Genomic DNA, 22,552 nt, shown 5'->3' on the forward strand with positions numbered 1-22,552 from the left:
TGGCAAGTCTCGTGGGGGTCAGGAGGCCCCCCACAAGCTGGCCAAAAGTTCCTGGAGGTCCAGCGGGGGTCAGGGAGCGATTTCCCGCCGCGAATCGTTTTCGTACGGAAAATGGCGCCGGCAGGAGATCGACTGCAGGAGGTCGTTCAGCGAGGGTTCCGGCGCCTCGCTGAACAACCTCCTGCAGTCGATCTCCTTCCGGCGCCATTTTCCGTACGAAAACGATTCGCGGACCTCCTGCCGTCCAATCTTTTTCGTCTATGGCCGCCGCCATTTTCCGGCGCCATTTTGGAAAATGGCGCCGGCTAAGACGACAAGATTCAGGAGCAGGAGCCCGTTCCGGACCGCTGCCGTTCCGGACCGCCGCTGGACCCGCAGGTTATTTAAGTTATTTGGGTGGGGGATTTAATTTAAAGGGTCGGGGGTGGGTTTTAGGGGGTTTTAATGTGCCGGTTTTTCGATTTTTCGATTTTTCGATTTTTAACGATTTTTAACGATTTTTCACGATATTTTACCCCCCCAAACGGCAACAATACGATTCCCTCCCCCTCCCAGCCGAAATCGATCGTTAAGACGATCGAGGACACGATTCACATCCCTAATACAAAATACACAACACTCCTGTTTTGTGCCTGCCCTCTGACTAGCTCGTCAATACAGACATACAAACACACTAAATAATATACCCCAATAGTTTTACTTCTCCTCTCATGATTTTATAGACCTCCATCATAATCCCCCCTCAGCCGTATCTTCTCCAGGCAGAACAGCCCTAATCTCTTTCAGCCTTTCCTCATAGGGAACCATTCCATTACCTTTATCATTTTGGTCGCCCTTCTCTGTACCATCTTCAGTTCATTAATATCTTTATCAACATCTTTTTCATAAATGTTATTCTATCGTGGGAGCACTGTAACGTGGGTCCTGATGCTACTGTGGTAAAATTAAAGGGCCCAGCGACCCAAAACGACACCTGCCCCAGAAGTATAAAAATAATCATCTGGGGTTTTACTAGATCCTCCCCACCACTCTAAATATAGATTAAAGTTGCCACAAGATGACAGCCCCCCACACAACCCCTCCTTATTGAGTCAATCTCCCCCAAAAAGAGAGTCCCCCACCCCAGACCTCTTTCCATATGTAACATACCAGTAGTGGCCTCCCACCCCAACGCTTCAAAATTAATATTGGTAACCTAGTGTCCTACACCCCAGACCTCAGGACCCTCCCACACCCCATTGCTTTAAAATCCTCATTGGTGTTCAGTGTGAGGGCTCGGTTGGCACTATTTTCCAAAATTTCACTGACCGACTAGGCTTGCTTCCACTGTATGCAAATCTATCTAATGCATATTCATTGTGAATATGCTGAAAACCTCACTGGCTAGGTGTATCCTGAGAACTGGTTGAGAACCCTTTGCTGTAGATCAGAGGTTACCAACTCTGATCCGTAAAAGCCACAAACAGGCTTGTTTTTCAGGACATCCACAATGAATATACATGAGATAGATTTGTATACAATGGAGGTAGTGCATGCAAATCTGTCTCATGCATATTAATTATTGATATCATTGAAAACCTGGCCTGTTTGTGACTCTTAAGAACCAGATTGGCCAGCCATTTTGTTGATCTTTGTATTACCTGCAAAAAGATAAACCTGTTTCCAACCAACTCTTCTGCAATATCACTTACAGAAATATTGAACAGAATAAAACTAGAGCCAGGACTCGTACTTGAGGTTCTCCACTGATGAACATCCCTTCCTTTCCTTGGAGAGAGTTTCATTCCCCAGCATTTTGTTATCTATTGCTCATCCAGTTTATAGCCCAGTTTACCACCTTCAAATCCAGCCCTGACTACTCATCTTATTTGCAAGCCTCCTATATGAAACATGTTGTGGTCATGGATCAAAGTGTAGTTGATGCAACTTAAAAGGAGGAGCCCTGCAGGTCCCCATCATCGGCTGGGGGAGCTGGCTGTGACAGAGACGCAACTGGAGCTTCACCTATACCAGTCCTCATTCCCCTTAGATTGAGTTCTTGGTGCCGGGTCCAGCAAGACTTGGGCATGAGCCTCTGCAGAGGAGGTGAAGGTCCATCATAGTTGTTGAGTCACATGCCAGTGTATGGGGCAAGCTGAAGACAGGCAGAGCCAGAGGCTGGCAGTAGTCAGGGAGGCAGCATTCAGCGGAGTCTAGGTTCAGGCAATGGTTGATAGCAGGTGGAATTCAATCAAGGTCAAGGTCCAGGCAATGGTCAGTAACAGGCAGAGTTCAATCAAGTTCGAGAGGGAAGCTGAAGTCAACTGAAGGTTGCTGGGCAGGAGAGGCAGGCCAGAGACCAGGAACACAAAAGGCAGAAGGCTGAGGAACAGGACTGAAGAATGACCACGAAGACAGCAACAAGGACCAGAGATAAGAACTGAACACTAGGGATGTGAATCGGGCTTCGGACGATTGAAAATATCGTCAATATTTTCAAAATCGTCTGAAATCGGGGGCTCCCCCAAAACGATAGGAAAACCCCACGAAATTGTTCATGGGGGTTCTCTTATCATTTTGGGGGAGGAGCACTGGATGGCCCGCGCCATTGCTTTGTCTAAATATTGGGCCATACTGGTAACCTCACACTATCCTTGCAGTAAACTCCTTTTTACCACCATCCTTGGTCACTTCCCACCACACAGTTTCTAACCCAGTCAATTTAGGGCCACACCTAAATTTGTGCTCAGTTTGTTTATAAGTTGCTTACAATGCAGAACTGTGTTGAAGGCCTTTCTGAAATCTAAGTACACTACACCTAGTGATTTGCTCTGCCCAAATCTCTAGACAATGAAGTCAAAGAAATTGATTAGATTCATTTGAGAAGAACTGCTTCTGTTAAAACCATGCTGTTTTGGATCCTGTAATTGATTCCAGAAACTGCAGCCCCTGTCACATGGTAGGAGCAATGGATGGCCCGTGCCATTTTTTAAGATGGCGCCGGCCGACCATTGCTCCTACCATGTGACAGAGGCCAGCCAATGGCACCGATAGCCCCTGTCACATAGTAAGGGCAAAGGGCCATCGGCGCTATTTTGATTAGTGGCAGCCGACAGCCCGAGAGAGGGAGATCGCTCCCGGGACCCCCGCTGGACCACCAGGGACTTTTGGCAAGTTTTGCGGGGGGGTCAGGAGGGTGGTTTTTTTTATTTAATTGAATTTGAAGGGTTGGGGTGGGTTTGAGTTTTTTGTTTTTTTTATGTGCCCTTTCTCCCCCACCCAAGAAACGATAAGAAAACCACATGAAATTTTGTGGGTTTCCAATCGGTTCATCAGGCCCCCGAACTGCAATGAAATAGGAAGTATTTCATTGCAAACGAATGCACATCCCTATTTATTACTAATACTATAGCAATAATGTTCATGAGCAACTATGATCAAGGACATACTAGATTCCTAATTTGGGTGTTTACCCTCCTATACTCTAGGGATATGCGAAGCCCGAACCTATTGGTTTAGGCTTTGTTTTCGGCCCGCATTGGGAAATTTTATATTTCTCGTGGTTCAGGCCTTTAAAATTTGGGGACACCTGAATTTTGTTTTAGTGTGCAGTAAACCTGAAAACAAATTTTTCCCAAAATTTTGGGAAAAATTCCTTTGGGTTTCGGGCTCCCCGAACCAGGACGAATTAGGTAATTTTGTTGAAATTGCCTAATTCGTCCTGGATGAATGCACATCCCTACTATATTCACCTATGACAGGGGATTGCTATTATTTTAAATTGATCTTTCTAATATTTGGTTAAGACAATATTTTATACACTAAACACTAAAAAGAGGGAATATTAACTCTTTGGGGTAGGTTCTTTTTGTTTGGTATGATGATTTAAGGTTATAGCCACACTATGGCTATATCCATAATCAGGCTACTGCACCAATATAATATGAATTTTTCCTTTGCCTGTTTTATTAGATTTTTCTATTTTTTCTTTTATATGCAAATAACATTTCTTGATTCAAAAGTACATCACTTTCTTGTTGTTGTTAAAACACATAGCAACACAAAGATGTATATTTACTACTTATCTTTATCTTCTGAGTAATGTCATTTTGCTCTATCTTGCTCTGTCTTATTTGTATTATCCTGCTTGGTGTATCATGCCTGTCACGGACAGTGTTTCGATGTCAATCGTCGGCTTCAGGTGCTAGCGAGAGTACTTAACACATAAAATGTTTTTGTCATAATCATGTACTTTAAACCCGAACTAGAGTCCTACCAAGTTAATTCTTTAAACCAACATATTTGTTCACCTGCTTCCTTTTCCTGGCCACCATCTTAGGCTGGTCTTCAGCATCTTACCTGGTTTTAAAGCAGCTATGGGACCAATCAGGTACTCACTTCTAGATGACATCATCATTTCTGATTGGTTGTTTGTCTATTACCTCATCTTGAATCAGAACCAATTATGTGAATCCTAATGTTTTTTTTTCATGTAGACCAATCAAAACATTGATTGAAATTCTTGATTAATAAAAATGTGCCCATTCTATTTCTTTATTTAATCCTTGGGGAATGACAGTGTTCCAATTATAAATGAACTATTGTTCAATTGCAACAAATGTAAATCAAAATCTCCTCCTCTGGGTGATCTTTGTAACTGGATCAAGCAAGCTGCTATCCAGTATGCTACTACTGGTGCTTTCTGTTTTTGCCAGCGAATGTGGCTCAAATGTTCTTGAATCCTTGTGCGAAATATTCACAATATTTTTCCAATGTAAATTAATCTAAGGTATAAATAACTCCTTCTGAGGTATAAGAAAGATATTGATATAATTTGAAATGATGTTTGAGTAGGCAGCCTAAGTTCTGCTACTTGGATCATTTTATCACAAATATTACAATGCCCACATAGGAAATGTCCCTATGGGTGATCCAAAGATGTTCTTGGTTCTTTTAAAAAATGCTGAATGTACTATCTGATCATGGAGATTTTTTGCTTGGGTCATTGCAAATATTGGTGGTTGCTGAAACACTGTATGTATTCTAAGGACTTGCTGTTGTGCTGGAAGTGGACCCTTGGGCCGAGGTGGGGTTGATGCAACCTGTAGGTAGGGATCTACAGGTACCCACCATTGGCAGGCAGAATGGGCTGATAAAGGGAGGGTAGCGGACGCGTCACCAATACCAGCCCTCGTTCCCTGCAGGTTGAGCCTTTGGGTGCCGGGTCCGGCTGGACTTAGGTGGATGAGGTAGTGTCCCAGAGACCCAGGTGCCAAAGGAACCAAGGCAAACAGGGGTTGCCCAAGCAAAAGCAGGCTGAAGCCTGAATACGCCATGTCCAGGACATAGGCTGAAGAGGCGTCATGGAACAAGCTTGAGTCAGGGCTGGCGGAAATCTGGAAGCAGTGGCAAGCAAGGCTGAGGTCTGATCACGGAGATGGTCAAATGTAGTCAGGCAAGCAGAGGTCTGGGCTGGAGAGAGGCAACAACATAGTCAGGCAATGCAGAGTTCTGGGTCTGGAGAGAGGCAAATACGTAGTCAGGCAATGTAGTGGTCTGGGTCTGGAGAGAGGCAACGACGTAGTTAGGCAATGCAGAAATATGGATCTGGAGAGAGGCGAGAGCATAGTCAGGCAATGCAGGGGTCTGGGTCTAGAGAGAGGCAACAGCGTAGTCAGGCAATGCAGGGGTCTGGGTCTGGGTCTGGAGACAGTCAACGGCGTAGTCAGGCAAAGCAGAGATCTGGGCTTGGAGAGAGTCAACGGCGTGGTCAGGCAAAGTAGAGTCAAAGTCCGTGTAGTCAATCCGAGGAAAGGTGAAGAGCAGGAACATAGGAGCAAAGGAATCAGGAACCAGGGTCAGCGAGGAACAGGAACATGGGAATTTATAGTTTATTGTTTTTTATATACCGTCACATTAGCCGTAGCCTTCTCAATGGTTTACAATATAAATACGATAAAAAGAAATACAATAAAACATTAAATAAGTAGTGGTAACAGCTAAAATGTTAAAAGAACGTTAATAGAAGAATTTAGCTGTTAAGCAAAGATAAAAACATTCACTCTTAAAATAATATTAAAATATGGTAGTACAAAATATAATCTAGATAAAACAAACATTAGATAGCTGCCTGTAGCCCGTTTTCTGAGTAAACGGGCTACAGGTAGGTTCAAGGTTCAGCCTTGAATTTTTTCTTATCTGACATTAATCTCAAAGATGTTGGCAAGGTGTTCCAAAGCTTGGATCCAGCTACGGATACTGCCCATTCTCTTACTTGACTCAATCTTGCTGATTTTATTGTTGGTATAGATAATAGGCCTTGGTTTGCAGATCTTAAGTTCTTCTGTGGTACATGTAGTTTTATAGAAAAGTTCAGCCATTCTGTTCTATTTCCGTAAATTAAGTTATGGATTAAACATGCAGCCTTGTATTGTATTCGATAGTGTATTGGAAGCCAGTGAAGGGATACCAACACTGGGGTAATATGATCGAACTTCTTTTTTCCCATAAGAATTCTAGCTGCCGAGTTGTGCAGTACTTTCAGCGGTCTTATTGTTGAGCAGGTAAACCAAGAAGGAGAGAATCACAGTAGTCTAAATTTGCGAAAAAAAGAGATTGAAGAACTGATCTGTAATCGTTTTGTGCCAAAAATGGTTTCAATCTTCTCAATGTCAGTAATTTAAAGTACAAGGTACAAACACTGGGTAATTGGAACTATTTCCTCTATATAATCTGTATCACTTATTCAAAAGAGGAAAGTGTGCAATTTTAATCATTTATTTTTACAAAACATTATTTAACAAGAAATGTGTCCACATTAAAAAACACACACATCCACACTCACTCACTGGAAAGATACACATGTGTATCTTTCCAGTAACATATATATTTTTTTAATGAGTGAGTGAGTGTGGATGTGTGTGTTTTTTAATGTGGACACATTTCTTGTTAAATAATGTTTTGTAAAAATAAATGATTAAAATTGCACACTTTCCTCTTTTGAATAAGTAATTTAAAGTAGCCATACCACAGTTTGGTAGCGATATGCTTTCTCGTGTTCAGTTCAGTATCAATGATTACTCCAAGGTCGTGGGAAAAATAGGAAGGGGTTATCTTAACAGTTTTATCAAGAATCAGATCAGGAATATGATTGTGCCTACATTTTCTCTCTAATATAATTACTTTGGTTTTATCCATGTTTAGTGTTAATTTCAAATTCTGTAGTAATTGCTTTATAGCAGAGATGTAAACATTAATAATTTTAAAAGTATATTCAATGGATTCCTCAACAGGTACTAAAAACTGTATGTCATCTGCGTACATATAAAATTGTAAACCCAGACCTGAGAGTAAATGACAGATAGGTAAAACATAAATATTAAAAAGTGTTGCCGATAAAGTAGACCCCTGAGGAACACCTGTCTTAATTGGAATTTTATCTGAGAGAGAATTGTTAATTTTCACTTGAAAAGATCTATTGGCGAGAAATGATACAAACCATTTGAGCATAGTCCCTAAAATCCTTATTTCTATTAAATAATTTATTAAAATTTCATGATCTACAGTATCGAAAGTGGCGGACAAGACCAACAGTATTAAAAAATAACTTTGCCCTGTGTCATAACCCCTTAAAACCGTGTCAGTCAAAGCAATTAAAAGTGTTTCGGTGCTAAAATGTTTTTTAAAACCAAATTGGTTTGGGTATAAAATATTATTAGACTCTAAAAAATCATCCAATGGTATTTGAATAACTTTTTCTAAAATTTTTGCTAAAAAAGACAAGTTTGATATGGGTCTAAAATTATTCAGGTTAGTCAGATCAAGACTGGGTTTTTTCAAAATTGGTTTGATAATAGCACTTTTTTAAAAAGATCTGGAAGTAAGCCTTCTGCCAAGGATAAATTAACGATTTCTGTAAAAGCCAGTGAGATGGATTCAGCAATGGTTTTAAGCTTAAGGACCAGGATATGGTCAATTGGATGTTTGGCTAGATTTATTTTTCTTATTAGGTTTTCTATCTCCAGAGAAGAAATTAGATCAAAACTGTTCCATTCTATATCAGTTTTCTTTGGCAATTTTACTTGGTCACTCACTGCAGTCTTAATATTAGAATTAAGCATGTCTATTTTATTCTTAAAGAAAAATGCTGCTTCATTGCACTTGTCTTCTGGCAGACAAATGTCCTTCTCAATTTGGTTCTTTGTCAAGTTGTTGACTATTGAGAATAAGGCTCTAGAATTGTATAAAAACTTTTCAATTTTCATTTTTTGTTCTATCAATTTTTTTTTAATATTTATTTAAGGCTGTGCGGTATATTCCTAAATTTTGGGGTTTTTTGAAATTTCTCTATTTGATTTCCAATTTTTTTAAATCTCATTTTTCTTTTTCCAAATTTTTGTTATACCATGGGTTGTGTAATGTTTTAGATTTAATTGTTTTTGTTATTGTGGTAGTTAAATCTTTTTCTAAATTTGCGGATTCTTGCATCCATATTAATGTAGCTTCTGTGGTGGTCTTTGATTTTGTTTTGATCTGTTCAGTTATATTTTTAAATTCGGTAATTAGGTCCTCTGATTTGGGTTTAGTTTGAAAAGTTATCGTAGAGGAGATATCTTTATTTAAAATTACAGGATAGTTAAATTCGACTTCTGTATACATTAAAAAACTGGTCGGACCAAGGTACTTGAATTATAGTACTGGCAATTTTTTTTACAAAGCTCAAAGTTGGTGAAAATCAAATCCAATGAATGTCCGGCTTTATGTGTGGGGTTGGAAGTTGACAGTTTATAGCCTAGTGCTAACATGGTTTCATGTAATAGGGAGTGAGATGAATCTCTCAGGAGGCAACAAGTACTCGACCAGTGAGAAGACTTGTTGCAAAGGCAAGTACCGATGCTGGACTGGGAGCACCAGGGTCTGTAGTTGAGATGGAGGCACCAGGGTTGGCCCGAGGATGGAGCTGGAGGCCCACCACCACCAGGGATAAGGAACCAGGCGCTGGAGACACTGCAGAGAGGTGAGGGGGCCGTGCCGTGCCATGGACGGAACAGACGGCACATATAACACTTGCCAGTGTTTCTTGAATCTTCTTTTAAGCTCCTGGGTATATGGATTGAAGGATAAAACCACAATTTTTTGTTCAGTGTCTCTAGGAGTAGTGGTCATAAGTAATTGTCCGTTTGCCCATCTTGCTTGTTTGTAAGCGTTTTTGATAATATAACCAGGGTATCCTCTCTGTAGAAACCATTGCTTCATGGTGACTGATTGTAGCTTAAACACTTCAACTGTGGAACAAAGACATCTCAGATGTCCTTCAAAACACAGTTGCCAGAATACTCACAGGAACAAAAAAATATGATCACATTACTCCAACTCTCATCTCACTACACTGGCTCCCAATAAAATACAGGATAGATTACAAAATACTATTCATAATACACAAAATAATAAATGAAGAACAAACAAATTGGCTAAGTGCATCCATAAAACTCCACTCACAAAACCAAAATCTCCGCTCAGCTAACAAAGGTCTATTAAAAATTCCACCTGCTTGTCACAAACTTACCTCAACTCGGAAGAGAGCCATTTCCCTAGGAAGCCCCGAACTATGGAACTCCCTCCCAACTGAACTCAGAACACAACAAAATTTAAAAACCTTCAAAAAAGAACTAAAAACTTGGATGTTCACCAATGCCTACCAAAACACCCTGTGACCCTATGCTACAACTTCCCTCCCCACCAGCCCATACAAACTTGCAGAACTAATCCAAAGCATGTAATATAACCTGTACAATTTAACAACAAAAATATATTTATTATGACTAAGACAACTATGTTAAGCATTTGAACTTTTGAACACTCTGTTAAACATCGAAACTTTGTAAACCGTTGTTTTGGCGAAACCGAACGACGGTATATAAAACTCAATAAATAAATAAATAAAATGTAGAAATTGCCCTACTGGAAGATTGTCTTGAAGATGTCTTGGGTGGAAACTTGAGTAGTGAAGTAAAGTATTACAATCTGTCTCCTTAGGGTACATGGAAACCCGAAACCCTTCCCTAGTGAGAAAAATTAATATGTCTAAATAAGAAATGTTTTTCTTTACTAAACGTTGATGTAAAATGTAAGTTTTTATCACACTTATTTAACCAAGCCAAGCATTTCTCCAGATCTTCTGAATCCCCTGCCCACAGCATGAAAATGTCATCAATAAAGCATTTCCAAAGCTGGATGTTCTCCTGGAATAGGCAAACTGGTAACCACTATGCATCAAAGTCCCCTACATAGAGGTTAGCTAAATCCAGGGCCATAGAGGCCCACATTGCTGTCCCTTTAATTAGTTGGTACTAGGTCCCATTAAAGCTAAAGAAATTATTTTGCAGAGCTATTGTTACCAACTCCATTATAAAATCATTAGTGACCCGCTGTGCTGTTCCTCTCATTTGAGGTATTCGTGTTCGTGTAATATGCTGTAATATCTATTGTGATTAAATGTAAATTTGTCAAAAGTCCCTGGTATTGTTCTAAGATTGCAATAATATATGCTAAATATTTAACATATGCCAGAAGATGTGCTATATATGGTCTCAGAAAAATATATATGAATTGAGATAAGGGGTCTAATAGAGATCCTTTTAAGGAGACTATGGGGCATCCTAGCAGTTGCACCAGAGATTTATGTATCTTCAATACTGTGTAAAACACTGGGCATGCCAAATGTGATACCTCCACAAATTTGCTCTCTTTATCTGTAATCCACCCTGCTTCTATCACTTCATCTACTAGGGTGTCTATTTGATGTTTAATCGTGGGGGTGGAATCTTGTAAAAGCACCTGATAGAAAGTAGGGTCTCTAAATTGTTGCTTAATCTCTTTCACATAGTCTTCCACATCTTGGATTACTGTTGAGCCTCCCTTATCCACTGTTTTATATTTATAGAGTAATCATCTCTTAGTTCTTGTAATACTTGATGTTCATCTCTTGACAAATTACCTCAGGTTCTGTGTAATATTCCTCCGGGTTTAATACTATCTTTGTGGACTAACTCAGCAAAGGTAGAGATCACTGCATCTATTGTACTTCGGGTACCCATTTGGATGGGCAAGAGGATACTGAAATGTCCAAGTTTGATGGCTGAAATGAAAAAAAGTTTGTCTCAGAATTTTTGTAGATGCTTTTCCTCTTCAAAAGGTTCATATTTATTTACTGGCACAAATGATAAGCCTCTGTTTAGAAGGGATAGTTGTGCTGTTGTCAGTACCTTACTGGATATGTTTATCACTGCCATATAATCATTTTGCTCTTCTTGTTGTATTAGTATTAATGATTCTTGAATTGACGTAGATGCAACTGTGTCTGGCATTCGGATATTGATAGAACTGGCATGCCATGATAGTTTCTGATTTGTCCTGCTAGGCCTAAAAAGGAACGGTCTCTTCTCATAGAATATGATGATGGTGTTCATTCTTATTCCTCTTCCTCTTGCCTGTGAGTGGTTCTCTGTAATTCTTCATCCGACAGGTCATTTGAGGATCCATAACTTGCTTTTTGCGACTCTTAAAAGCATTCGCTGAGGACAAGGCATAGTTATTACCTTTTTTGTCATCAGTTTCATCTCATGTAAATTTAGTTAATTTTAGTTATTTAATTTTATCTCTAAACTTATCCATTTGTGTTTGAAACTTGATCAATGAGCATGATTAACCTTCCCCTTCCTCTTTGTGCAGTTCCTCCAGAACTATCTCTTCTTCTTCTTCTTTTAATTGCACAGTTACCATTTGTGCTTTCTCTATAATAAGAATCATAATATTCAAAGAACACTGGTTCAGGATCTTATTCCAATTTTGTACAAAATCCTGATCTTCACTGTACAACTGGGACTCCTTTTGTATTCTGAAACCTCAGGGCATCTACTGAACAGGAAGTGCCAGTGGTAGCACACTGGATAGCAGCATCCTACACAGTAAAAGACGTGTGAGCTGTTTGCCTGATCCAGTTACAAAGATCACCGAGAGGAGGAGATTTTGATTTACATTTTCTGCAATTGGAACAATAGTTCATTTACAACTGGAACACTATCATTTCTCAAGGATTAAATAAAGAAATAGAATGGACATATTTTTATTAATCAACAATTTCAATCAACACTTTGGTCTACATTAAAAAACATTAGGATTCACATAACTGGTTCTGATTCAGATGAGGTAATAGACAAACAACCAATCAGAAATGACAATGTCATCTAGAAGTGAGTCTCTGATTGGTCAAACTGCTTTAAAATCAGGTAGGATGCTGAAGACCAGGAAGCCCACAAACAGACAGTAAGTTGGTTTAAAGAATTAACTTGGTAGGACTCTAGTTTGGGTTTAAAGTACATGATTATGACAAAAATATTTTGTGTGTTAAGTACTCTTGTTAGCCCCTGAAGCAAATGATTGTTGTTGAAACACATGATACACCGAGCAGGACATTACAGATAAGAAAGAGCAAGATAGAGCAAAATGAAACCTCTCAGAAGATAAAGATAAGTAGTAAATATACCTTTGTGTTGCTAAGTGTTTTGACAACAAGAGAGTGATGTACTTTTGAATCAAGAAATTTTATTTACATATAAAAGAAAAAATAGAAAAATCTCATAAAACAGGCAAAGGAAAAATTCATATTACATCGGTGTAGTAGCCTGATCACAGGTATAGCCATAGTGTGGCTATAACCTTAATTCATTATACCGGACATAAAGAGCCTACCACAAAAAGTTAATATTCTACTTTTTTGGTGTTTTGTATTAAATATGCAGGGGTTGACTAAGAGGCATATTGTATTTTATAGTAAGACCGTGTTTTGCTACACAGGCCAATATCTTTGTTATCTAGTGCAGGTACACTTTGTCACATCACTCCAGCAGACATAGAAATTATTGCTAAAGCTGATCTATAGATCCGTGAACAAAAATTAGCACTATTGTTTTTATGAAACAAATATGTAACTTTACAAGTTTGGTGGTATTGATATATCTGTGTAAGAGAGTGACAGAGTGACATAGTAACAAAGTAAGAGTGAGAAAGAGCAGCAAAAATGTTAACACAAACCAGTTTTTGTAGTGCTCTAATTTTATAAAAACTTTTTTATTGTGTTTTACAGACCATGCCTGATTTGCTAATAAGGTTTTTTTTCCTACTCTGTGTCTATGGGGAAAAGGCATAATAAATCAGGATCTTGTGCTGTCATATGGCACAGGAGCACAGCAATGAGAGTTTTCAAATAAGAAAAAAAATAAAAAGTGAAGGTTTTAAATTATGCAGCTACGATGCGCCAACAGTAGAATTTTAAATTCACAGATAGTTTGGGAAATATTCCTCTCCCTGTGCACTCTTTGCCTTAAGTAAGAATTTCTGAGTGGAAGATGAAAAGCAAAATTCACAAGTTCAACAATTTCCTCACTAAAAAAAACCCCCAAACAAAAACAAACAAACAAAAAAAACCAATAAAAAGAAGGGGTTCACAAATAAAACAAAATGAATACATTGTTCTGATTTTTTGCTTCTTATACAAAAAGAAACCATTGAATTATATCATTAAAAATACAATTTGCTAAAAGACAATTTTGACAATTTTAAAAGCAAATATGCTAATTTTTATGGGCAGTGGAATGCAATTTTTGTTGAGAGGGAGCCAAGTTAACTAAGTTCCACCCTTTCCTTTGTCTCCATGCTCCTCGCTGGTATCTCTCTCCCTCTCCCTGCCTTCACATCCCCTCCTTCTCTCTTCTCCTGCCCCTTCCTCCTTACTGTCTTCCCCTACCTCCTCATTCTCTCTTCTCCTTCCCCACCCGTTGTCACTGTCTTCCCTTACCCCTGGCTCTCTCATCCCCTCTTGCTCTTTCTTTCTCCCCTTCTAGGATTCCCTTCTCTGCTGATCAGTAGTTAGAGGAAGTAGTGCGCCTCAGCCACATCATCTTCCTCTGCCACCTGGCCTGATGGCTGTTTTGAACCATGCAGCTCTACAAAGTCCCATGTGATTGAAAGCAGCAGTCGGACCCAAAGCTGCAAAGGTGTAGGATGCAACTGCAGCATGGCTGCTCTCCTCCTCCTGCAGCCAAACAGCTGCCACAGCTTGACCTGGTCCCAGATCTCCTGAAGTGATTCTTCAAGAAGGGCAGATTTTTGTGGGTCTATAGCCGCTGTGGCCCACTCCATTCTGACATCTATGCTCATTTTCACAAATATTTCTTTTGCCATCAATTTTTTTTCACACATCTACAGTTAGTGATATAATGAGCAAAAAGTGAAATGTTTATCCTGTTAATACATTCTAATGCTTTCTATTATTTTTTTACAATTAGAGTGTGCTGGGCAATGCTGTATGGAAAACATCTTTAGCTGTTAAAGCAGCGTTGAAGTGGTATTGTTTTCCTTAATTTATTTACTTATTTATGCAAGTTGATAGAATTAATGCTCTATAATCAATTATTAGTATCAAGTATTAGAATGAAAAAAAATGAATGAATGCAGAGTTTTGAACTTGTTTCATCCTTCCTTTTTCTAGATCAAGGATGACCACCTCTGGTTCCCAAGAGCCACAAATAGATCTGGCTTTCATGATATCCACACCATTGTATGCAAATCTATCTCATGCATATTCATTGTGGTTATTCTGAAAACCAGGCTTGTTTAAGGCTCTGGATATCCAGAGTTGGTCACCCTGTTGTAGATGGTAACTTAGTTCATTGTTATTCTGCACCCACTTACCTGATCTGAACACCATGGCACAACAAACAAGGGCGTTTTTAAGTGAGGGGGCACCACCCATAAACTGATTCATGTTGTATGAAGAAGAATAGAGAGTTCCCTTGACTTTAAGTTATTTTAGAATGAAAATGGTCTTCTTAAAGTTAGTAATCCGAAAAGCAGCTTTCATTTGCAAGTTCCTAACCTGATGGAATACCCACAGCTGAACCTAGCTGTGTTATGTTTGAATGATAAGACAGGGAAGCTGCTTGTAATGGGCGTCAGTGCTATGAAATGCCAATTCAGTCCATTAGTAAGGACCAAAGAATGCTGTCATGTACTGAAAGCGTGCCGCTGGGGAAAGAAGCAAAGAGCTGTCTTTGGCGCTGAAATAAAATCTTCAATCAGCTTTCTCCACTATGTACTCTCCTTTATTGAAGACTGAAAAGGTGTTTGAAGTTCAAGCTCGCAGATTCCTTGAATATCTTCAGAAACGGGAGAAGGAACTGAAATGTTTGTTTCCGTTTCTTGGCAGCGAGGAAGCTGTGTTCCTAGAAAACCAGAGAATCAAAATTACATCTGATCTACACGTCAGAGAAAAGAAAATAGGGCAGAATACATCTACCTTGGGTACAAACTGCCTCTAGAGAGCAGTGCTTCTTTGCATATTTTAATTATTGAATTTAAGGAGGCCCGCCTCTTGAGGCATGGGCCGTATAACTGGGCAGACGTGCGGCAGGCAAGAGGGAGGGGGGAGGGGGCACAGCCTAGGTGCGGAGAGGGGCGGACAATAGGATTAGGGGCCAGTTCAAACCTGAGCATGAGCCAATGAGACAAGGAAGGCGGCGTCTCTGAGCTCAGGTACTTAGAGGTAGGGCGGGGTGGGGGGAGCACATTTGCAGCCTGGAATCGAGAGCAACAGGCTGATCTCAGCACGGCTGTGCTACAACAGTTTTGCTTTTACTTTCACTTTGCCTCCAGCACGGCTGTGCTGTAAGAGGAGCAGATCAGCTATAGGAGCAGGAACGATTTCTTTGATTACATCATTGGGTAAAGTACAAAGATTTGGTGGCTGATAGGCAAAATGTTGAGAATATTAATGGTAATTTTGTGTTGCTAAGGTCTGGAAGGTATGCTCACCCCCCCCCCCCCCTCCTTTTGCATTGAGCTGGCTCTGCATTACCAGTACTTTATTTAATGAAAAGGCTTTGAATGCATGGCTGCTTCTGCCTGGAATGTTATTTTATTTAAGGAAATACCTTGGCACATGGCTGGTTATATATATTTTAACTAATATATATTTAGTGAAACGCCATGGGCACATGGCCACACTTTACCTGTTATTATATATATATATTTTATGCACTCATGGCTGGCTTTCAGCACAATGCTTGCTCTGCATGTTGCTGTATTTATTGAAAGGGCAGCGAGTGCAGGGCTGGTTATCTTTCACTTGTAGCCTCTTAAGAAACGCCATTGAAGGGGTCTACACATGGTGAATGCATAGGTAGTTAGAGCACATGGCTGGCAGTAGCAGGCTTGGTAGCTCAGTGGTTAGAGCACTTATCTTGTAGGCTTGCTTTACTTTAAAATCGACGTTTTCTATGTATTGCTTTACCCCTCGCTCTCTAAATTGATAGGAAGTGGTCAGGCTTCATGTCTACCATGCTACCTCATCAACCTGTGGATGTGCTTTGTTATACCTAAGTAATCTGACAATTAAAAAGTAGCCAGCATCCCGTAGTTGGGAATTCTGATGATATGTCTATGGGACAGCGGTATGGCATTTGAGTGCTCAGCCAGGTTAACAGGATGTTTTTTATATTAATCCTAAAGGTGATATTTAGTATTTGGTTATTATTTAAAGGGACAGCTGTCCCATGTGCACGTTTATACTGAATTATAAGGGGTACAGGACCCTCAGCTTGATAGATATGATTTAGGCTGCGCTATGCAGCTCTATACAAAGTAAATTAAAATATTAATGAAAGGTCGGCTTACATCTTAGCATGGTATTGTGGTTCTTATTGGAAGGGCTTGCCAGCAGAGGTCAGCGCATGGCAGCGGCCATTTTGGGGAGGTCAGCGCATGGCAGCGGCCATTTTGGGGAGGTCAGCGCATGGCAGCGGCCATTTTGGGGAGCACATGGCAGCGGCCATTTTGGGGAGCACATGGCAGCGGCCATTTTGGGGAGCACATGGCAGCGGCCATTTTGGGGAGCACATGGCAGCGGCCATTTTGGGGAGGTCAGCACATGGCAGCGGCCATTTTGGGGAGGTCAGCACATGGCAGCGGCCATTTTGGGGAGGTCAGCACATGGCAGCGGCCATTTTGGGGAGGTCAGCACATGGCAGCGGCCATTTTGGGGAGGTCAGCACATGGCAGCGGCCATTTTGGGGAGGTCAGCACATGGCAGCGGCCATTTTGGGGAGGTCAGCACATGGCAGCGGCCATTTTGGGGAGGTCAGCACATGGCAGCGGCCATTTTGGGGAGGTCAGCACATGGCAGCGGCCATTTTGGGGAGGTCAGCACATGGCAGCGGCCATTTTGGGGAGGTCAGCACATGGACTTTCAGGATTTTCTTTTACTATTACTTTTCTTTTACTCCCCAGGCCCCCCCCCATGCGCCGGCACTCCCGCCTCCCCACGGAGTCCGGCCGCCCCTCGCCCCCCCCCCCACCTTCCTCAGCTGCCCCCCCCCCCCATCCTATTCCCGTCCAGCCCCCCCCAAACTTGCCGGGCCCAAACGTGCACCCCCCCCCCCCGGCTCCTTGCACCCCACCCACCGCCCTCCCATACCCCGGCTGCCCCCACCCCCCTTAGCAGGTGTGCGCACACCCACGTTTGGCTACCTATTCATATGCCCCCCCCAAAAAAAAAAAACAAAAACTGTGCGGGATCTAACCATTTAATATGTCTACACAGCATGGCTACCACTCAGTCTGCTATGGCTTCTGCCCCGTCCGCATTTATGCTGGACCAGGCTCAGGCTCCAGCCAAGCGAGCACGTCGGAAGCCAAGCAAATTGCAGGAAAACTTCGCGGCAACGCCAGAAGTTGAAAAATGTAAGACCAAGACACAGAGGAATAAGAAGAGGAAATCCGCAAGCACACGACAACCGCGTAGCATCAGCCATTGGGGCTGCTATGTACTGGAGCAGCCCCCTCCACGGGGCATGACCCCTGCAGCACCGACCCCTGCAGCACCGCCACGAGAGAACTTCGGCAATGTTACCGAACGACAGCTGCGTCAGCTCATGGACCAAACCTTGTCAGCGGCTGCTATCCATGGCACGGACAGGGTGAAGGCAATGCTGGATGCCTTAACGCATATCACTAGCCCATCCCCTGGCTCAGTGCCCATCGGTCCACAGCACGGTGCAGCGGCCAGCTCCAACAGTTCAGCTGGCAACACCCAGCCACCAGCACGTCAACAGACAGCTCATGGACAACACGGGCAACCGCAAGAAGGACAGAACTGTGAGTACCCTGATTTAAACCGGGGCCAGGGTAATGCGCAGGTACCCCCAACACAGCCCAGTTACCCACCACCAAGGAATGGCAGCAAAGTGTGGCTGGGGCCACAAAGCGCTCCTACTGACATTTTCGCTGCTATGAAAGCTATTTTCGATAACTGGCATGGGCAGGGTAATGCTAACACTAGCCCAACACAGGAAACAGGGCAGTCAGGACGACCCATGGGGGATATTTTACTTGTGACACCAACCCCAGCCACAGCCACAGCTGTTGGAACAACAACCCCAGCCACAGCTACAGCGGTTGGAACAACGGTGGGTCAGCTGGGGACCAATGGGCACAATACTACTGGTAGCTCAGCCACGAATGGCAATAACGCTGCACAATACACATGTACAGTGGGCTCACTAACCGCGCATGTGTCAGAGGCGTTAAAAGAGAAAATATGGCGCAGCGAATATGTAGATATATTCGAGCTGCTCAGGAAAGAAGGGGAGGGTTCCGATTCCAAATGCCACGAAGCGTGCAAACTCTCAGCTAGGGAGAAACCCTTCATCGCTAAGACGCTAGCTAATTGGTCAGCAGGATTCAGAATTCTGTCATCCATCATAGGTCAAAAATTTCCTGAAAAATGTTGCTCCTTAATTGCTTACCAGGACGTCATTTGTGGTTCTTATCGCACGTATGGCGGTACGGCTTGGTTGGAGTATGATGAGCAGTTCAGAAGGAATATGGCTGTGAACCCAGGTTTAGAACGGGATCGCAAGGATATTGACCTCTGGCTCTCAAAAATCACACCGTACCGACAGGCGCAGGAGGTTGTCCCTGGCTTCGCTGGCAATGCATACCAGCCGAGTACATGGTTAACTCCTCGCCAACATACTTTTACGGGAAGATTTCCATTTCGGCAAGGTCAGCCCTTTCGTCAAGGGCAAAGGTGGGGGCAAGCCACTAGATTTAGGGGCGGGGGGACTCCCATCTGTAGGCTGTTCAACTCTGGTTTTTGCAGATTCGCTGCTGCCTGCAAATTCAGACACGCCTGCATGGGATGAGGTGCAGGCCACCCTCAAACAAAATGCTCAAGGGGAGGAACCATCCCCCACACAGAGCAACAATAAATTCATTAGAGCACCTACCCCCATTAAGATACATAGCTTGCAGGTCTGTTTAAAGGGTTATCAGCACAAGGAGGCCAGATGGCTATACGAAGGGTTTTCCCAAGGTTTTCACATACCTTTCATGGGGCCAGAAACCGCCACAGAGGCTAAGAATCTGTTATCTGCGAGGAATAATGAAGAGGTCATTGCACTAAAGATCAAAAAAGAAAGCGACATGGGAAGGGTGGAAGGCCCATTCAATGACAAACCTCTACCTCATTTTAGGATTTCCCCCCTTGGGGTGGTTCCCAAAAAAGAGCCAGGGGAATTCCGAATGATTCACCATTTATCCTTCCCAGATGGTGGGTCAGTGAATGATTACTTGGACCCCGAAGCATGCTCGGTCGCCTATGCCTCATTCGACCAGGCAGTAGACATGGTGAGGCATTGGGGGCAAGGGGCATGGTTGGCAAAAGCCGACATTGAATCAGCCTTCCGCTTGCTTCCAATACATCCAAGCTGCTTCCATCTGTTGGGGCTTCAATTCCGAGGTAAATATTACTTCGATAAATGCCTCCCGATGGGCTGCTCTATATCTTGCGCCTACTTTGAGAGGTTTAGCACATTTGTGCAATGGGCTGTAGAGCAGGACATCGGGAAAGGGAAAATCATACACTATTTGGATGATTTTCTGTTTACCGGCCATAGGGACACACAGGCCTGTGCGCAAGCCCTCGAAGCATTCACCCGGAAAGCTGACGAATTAGGTATTCCGCTAGCTAAGCACAAATCAGAAGGACAGTCACAAAAAATTGTCATTTCTCCGTATCGAAATTGATACTCTGCAAATGGTCACACGCCTACCAATCATGACCAATAGGGAGCTGCAGCTCTACACCGACGCAGCGGGGAGCGCTGGATTTGGGGCCTATCTGGCTGGGAAATGGTGCGCGGAACGATGGCAAGTACAGTGGGAAGCCATGGGTTTACTCAGACATCACTTTTCTCAAATTGTTCCCCATTGTTGCAGCAATCACATGTGGAAAGCATGTTTCCACAACAGAAGAGTGGTTTTTTGGTCAGACAACATGGCGGTTGTACAGGCGATAAATTCTCTCACCGCTCACTCCCCTAGGGTCATTAGGCTATTGCGGGATTTAGTACTGCTCTGCCTGCGCATTAACCTGGTCTTTAAGGCTAAGTACGTTCCGAGGGAAGCTAACGGCATTGCTGATGCATTGTCTCGTTGTCAGTGGTCTCGTTTCAGATTCCTGGCCCCGGAAGCAGAGCATCAACCTTATCGCGTCCCTCCTCGGATTTGGGAATTAAATCGCCTCCATATGGAGATCGGCTCTGGCAGAGAGTTCGGGGAGAGCATATGCACGCGCCTGGAGCTTGTTCCAAAAATTTTGCCAATCAAATAACACGCAAGTTCAGGGGACAATGACAGAGAAATGTAATGACAGAGAGAAATGTAACAGAGTTCTTGCTCTACCTCAAGAACTCGGGGGTATCAAGAGCACAGGCAGGGCAACATGTAGCTGCTATTGTTTTCGTCTCCAAACTATGGGGTATAGGCACAATTAGCAACTCCTTTCTCATAAAAAAGATATTAGAGGGTTGGCGGAGACAAGAACCAGTTAGAAGGGACGCCAGAAAGCCTATCACACCAATGCTGCTACAAGCACTGGTAAAGGAGCTCCCCAGCCTAGTTTGGGACAATTATGAGGTAAAGCTATGGACCGTGGCTTTTTCACTAATGTTCTTTGGTGCATTTAGAAACAGCGAGCTTATCCCGAGGGCAAAGGTGACCACCAGGGCATCGGATGGGGGTCTCCTGATAGAAAACATAAGGAGACAGTACAGATCTTTCTCAGGCGAGCAAAAGCTGATCAACGGGCAGTAGGTCGCTGGATTACATTATACCCGGCTCATACGGGGGAGATATGCCCCATAAGGGCTACAACAGAATACCTCAAAGTACGCCTGCTGGGGGGAGGGCCCTTTCTAAAACACAAAGATGGCAATGCGCTATCGCGTTACCAGTTTATCAGTATACTACGCAAAGGCTTGGAAAAGATAGGGGAAGACGCGGGAGCTTATCACACACATTCATTCCGAATAGGCGCAGCATCCTTCGCCAGCAGCAGCGGTTTAAGCGAAGATCAAATTAAGGCGCTAGGGCGGTGGAAATCCGGTAAATTCAAAACATACATACGACCCAATAACCAGACAGCCCAATGAACAGTTTCACTGGGAAACATATAAAGCATATATTTACCGTCCTGTTACACATAACCGTTTTATTTTGTCCATCATAGACTCGTCAGCGGGGAGCGCGAAAGTGATATGGATCATGGGGCACTCATACATTTATTGGGCGCACATTAGAACCAAGAAAAAGACCTCCAGCGAGCAGATGGGCATACCGCGTAGCAAGGCCAGCTTATTCTGGCTCGGCAAACCAGGGATGAGGTGGGTCCAACTAATGCCTTGCATCCTCCAATACGCCAGGCAACTACCACAGCCTGATATTATCATCTGTCATTTGGGCGGTAACGATTTGGTCGCAGTCAAAAACATTGACTTAATAATCACGACCAAGAAGGACTTGACTGCAATTAAGGCTATATGGCCAGCCGTGGTATTGGTGTGGTCCCACATTATCCCCCGATTGGTATGGAGGGACGCGAGGTCGCATAAAGCCATCGAAAAAAGCAGGCACAAATTGAACAAAGAAGTGGGGACATGGTTGAGAGCTATAGGGGGATATGTCATCAAGCATGATGATATTTTGCTCTCATGTTCAGGCATGTATAGGCCGGATGGGGTTCACTTATCAGACGTTGGGGTAGATATCTTCATCCTCGCCCTGCAAACGGCCACAGCAGCTTTAGTAATTAGTGGGGGTAGGAAACAAATAAGGTTTTACTGTTTCCTACTTTGGCGGGTGCCCTCACCGGAGCATAAGGGGATGTATCGCTGCATAGAGGGGAAGTTTTTGGTGTTGGGGGAGGGGGAAGGGGAGGAGCACAGCACCAAGGACTTTGCATAGGGGGAAAACGGGGGCATGGATATAACTAAGCATGGCGGAGACCGAGATAATGGCCGGTCTGGGGGTGGCCCAATGAAGGCCTGGCAAATAACTAAGCATGGCGGAGACCGAGATAATGGCCGGTCTGGGGGTGGCCCAATGAAGGCCTGGCAAAAGCAATAACCGCGGCCCGCAAGGCCAGGGGTGGGAGGAGGCGGCAGAATACTGCACGGAG

The 22,552-nt window shown here is 42.9% G+C and overlaps 2 protein-coding genes across 4 annotated transcripts in view; one reads left to right on the plus strand and one right to left on the minus strand.

The window, feature by feature from the left end:
- The window catches only part of CHRNA2 (cholinergic receptor nicotinic alpha 2 subunit), a 59,261-nt gene that overhangs the window by 33,292 nt on the left and 3,417 nt on the right, over positions 1-22,552 (minus strand). For all 3 annotated transcript variants that reach the window (XM_029596211.1, XM_029596210.1, XM_029596212.1), the window contains exon 2: positions 14,731-15,260. In XM_029596211.1, coding sequence (XP_029452071.1) covers positions 14,731-14,803 — 73 coding nt within the window. In that variant the 5' untranslated portion in view covers positions 14,804-15,260. The remainder of the gene's footprint in view (positions 1-14,730; positions 15,261-22,552) is intronic.
- Positions 17,593-22,326, plus strand: LOC115088191. The gene is made up of 2 exons (XM_029596215.1): positions 17,593-18,189; positions 20,537-22,326. Exons 1-2 carry the CDS (start codon positions 17,637-17,639, stop codon positions 20,728-20,730), a joined length of 747 nt encoding a protein of 248 aa, XP_029452075.1. The 5' UTR covers positions 17,593-17,636; the 3' UTR covers positions 20,731-22,326.

Source organism: Rhinatrema bivittatum, chromosome 3 (genome assembly GCF_901001135.1).
Source record: "Rhinatrema bivittatum chromosome 3, aRhiBiv1.1, whole genome shotgun sequence".
In the NCBI taxonomy this organism is placed as follows: domain Eukaryota; kingdom Metazoa; phylum Chordata; class Amphibia; order Gymnophiona; family Rhinatrematidae; genus Rhinatrema; species Rhinatrema bivittatum.

Excerpts from the sequence above, each read along its gene's own strand:
- LOC115088191 (XM_029596215.1), top strand. The coding sequence starts at position 17,637 with ATGGCTACCACTCAGTCTGCTATGGCTTCTGCCCCGTCCGCATTTATG. Across the intron at positions 18,190-20,536 it reads ACCGCAAGAAGGACAGAACT|TGGTCTCGTTTCAGATTCCT; the intron begins GTGAGTACCCTG and ends TCTCGTTGTCAG.